The 3,067-nt window shown below is 63.3% G+C and overlaps 1 protein-coding gene across 1 annotated transcript in view; it reads right to left on the bottom strand.

Annotated features, from left to right (window-relative positions):
- The window catches only part of LOC108803532 (isoleucine--tRNA ligase, cytoplasmic-like), a gene marked incomplete at its 3' end in the record, with an annotated part of 26,228 nt that overhangs the window by 11,133 nt on the left and 12,028 nt on the right, over positions 1-3,067 (bottom strand). The window contains 2 exon segments of the mRNA XM_018575366.1: positions 2,396-2,554; positions 2,626-2,820. Coding sequence (XP_018430868.1) covers positions 2,396-2,554; positions 2,626-2,820 — 354 coding nt within the window.

Below are 3,067 nucleotides of genomic sequence, written 5' to 3'. Positions count from 1 at the left end.
GCCCCGCCCATTAAATGTCATGACGAGATATTGGGACACCATTGATAGCGGTTACTAGGATGTCACGCTGATCCTCCGGCTACAACATCTGACAAGGAAGCGTTGGTTCGCACACTCGCTCTGGGGTCCATGACTCAATGTTCTGAAGGCAGAGGATCGGCATGACTCCCATGCTCAGGTCCTCTATTCACCACCAAGGCAATACCCGCCCCCAGTCATGTCTGCCAGATGGAGGAGTCCCCTAGTGATGACATCATCATCGTGTCCCCCAGTCATTTCTGCCAGATGGAGGAGTCCCCTAGTGATGACATCATCATCGTGTCCCAGAAATACCGAGTGACCTTTCATGGAGAGGAATGCAGCATTGCTGGATAAACATATTCCGAGTCTACAGAATCCGAGAGGAAATGCTGAGGCAGAACATGTTCCCCCAAACCACAGAGGACAACATAGAGGGCGAGAGGAGTGAGACTGCAAATACAGCAAAACACAGCGAGATCATACATTGCACCCTCCATGTGTCACACCTACATGTCATGCTCTGATCCCCCCACACCGCAGAACATACATCGCACCCCCCCACGGGGCACGTACAGGGACAGAACCCCCCCAAGGGGCACGTACAGGGACAGAACCCCCCCACGGGGCACGTACAGGGACAGAACCCCCCCCACGGGGCACGTACAGGGACAGAACCCCCCCCACGGGGCACGTACAGGGACAGAACCCCCCCCACGGGGCACGTACAGGGACAGAACCCCCCCCACGGGGCACGTACAGGGACAGAACCCCCCCCACGGGGCACGTACAGGGACAGAACCCCCCCCACGGGGCACGTACAGGGACAGAACCCCCCCCACGGGGCACGTACAGGGACAGAACCCCCCCCACGGGGCACGTACAGGGACAGAACCCCCCCCACGGGGCACGTACAGGGACAGAACCCCCCCCACGGGGCACGTACAGGGACAGAACCCCCCCCACGGGGCACGTACAGGGACAGAACCCCCCCCACGGGGCACGTACAGGGACAGAACCCCCCCCACGGGGCACGTACAGGGACAGAACCCCCCCCACGGGGCACGTACAGGGACAGAACCCCCCCCACGGGGCACGTACAGGGACAGAACCCCCCCCACGGGGCACGTACAGGGACAGAACCCCCCCCACGGGGCACGTACAGGGACAGAACCCCCCCCACGGGGCACGTACAGGGACAGAACCCCCCCCACGGGGCACGTACAGGGACAGAACCCCCCCCACGGGGCACGTACAGGGACAGAACCCCCCCCACGGGGCACGTACAGGGACAGAACCCCCCCCACGGGGCACGTACAGGGACAGAACCCCCCCCACGGGGCACGTACAGGGACAGAACCCCCCCCACGGGGCACGTACAGGGACAGAACCCCCCCCACGGGGCACGTACAGGGACAGAACCCCCCCCACGGGGCACGTACAGGGACAGAACCCCCCCCACGGGGCACGTACAGGGACAGAACCCCCCCCACGGGGCACGTACAGGGACAGAACCCCCCCCACGGGGCACGTACAGGGACAGAACCCCCCCCACGGGGCACGTACAGGGACAGAACCCCCCCCACGGGGCACGTACAGGGACAGAACCCCCCCCACGGGGCACGTACAGGGACAGAACCCCCCCCACGGGGCACGTACAGGGACAGAACCCCCCCCACGGGGCACGTACAGGGACAGAACCCCCCCCACGGGGCACGTACAGGGACAGAACCCCCCCCACGGGGCACGTACAGGGACAGAACCCCCCCCACGGGGCACGTACAGGGACAGAACCCCCCCCACGGGGCACGTACAGGGACAGAACCCCCCCCACGGGGCACGTACAGGGACAGAACCCCCCCCACGGGGCACGTACAGGGACAGAACCCCCCCCACGGGGCACGTACAGGGACAGAACCCCCCCCACGGGGCACGTACAGGGACAGAACCCCCCCCACGGGGCACGTACAGGGACAGAACCCCCCCCACGGGGCACGTACAGGGACAGAACCCCCCCCACGGGGCACGTACAGGGACAGAACCCCCCCCACGGGGCACGTACAGGGACAGAACCCCCCCCACGGGGCACGTACAGGGACAGAACCCCCCCCACGGGGCACGTACAGGGACAGAACCCCCCCCACGGGGCACGTACAGGGACAGAACCCCCCCCACGGGGCACGTACAGGGACAGAACCCCCCCACGGGGCAGTCTTTGTTGAGTGTTTGCAGACACCGCTCTGATGGTGATGAGCACTGCAGATTGTCTGCAATGCAGCCGTGGCAGCTCCGTCCCCAATAACAAATCAATTGCTGTCACAGCGCGATCCACACGCAGACCACCTACCTGGCTAGGACTAGGCCACACGCAGACCACCTACCTGGCTAGGACTAGGCCACACGCAGACCACCTACCTGGCTAGGACTAGGCCACACGCAGACCACCTACCTGGCTAGGACTAGGCCATTGACAATGACATTCTTGAATGGTGGCTGACCGAACAGAGCAGTGGAAAGCACGAGCAGTGTGTAGAACCTGAGGATAGAGAACAGACGGGTAAAACCTGATTCTCCGGCAGCCAGCCAATAGAAAGGCAGCGCGCTCACCATCCGCGTGTCTGGTCGATTCCCTCCGCTATAAAGTCAGCCGGGAAAGAGTCTTCAAACTCCCTTCTGTTCTCAAACGGGTAATGCACCTGAGCGTAGGGCATGCTACCGCTCTCAAACCAGCAATCAAAGACCTCGGTCACCCGTCGCAGGACGCCCTTCCCACAGCGAGACGGAATGGTCAGCTGATCCACACTGATCAATAAACAACATCAATTAGAGGCGCGTCCCTAAGAATGTGGGGTGAGCGTGTCCTTATGGTAAAGGTGAGTGCCCACACCTGGGAAGGGATCTCAGAGCCGGAGTGCCCACACCTGGGAAGGGATCTCAGAGCCGGAGTGCCCACACCTGGGAAGGGATCTCAGAGCCGGAGTGCCCACACCTGGGAAGGGATCTCAGAGCCGGAGTGCCCACACCTGGGAAGGGATCTCAGAGCCGGAGT

Source organism: Nanorana parkeri, unplaced genomic scaffold, assembly GCF_000935625.1.
Source record: "Nanorana parkeri isolate BGI_ZX_2015 unplaced genomic scaffold, ASM93562v1 scaffold3836, whole genome shotgun sequence".
Taxonomy (NCBI): domain Eukaryota; kingdom Metazoa; phylum Chordata; class Amphibia; order Anura; family Dicroglossidae; genus Nanorana; species Nanorana parkeri.
This window is presented reverse-complemented; position numbering and strand designations above follow the sequence as displayed.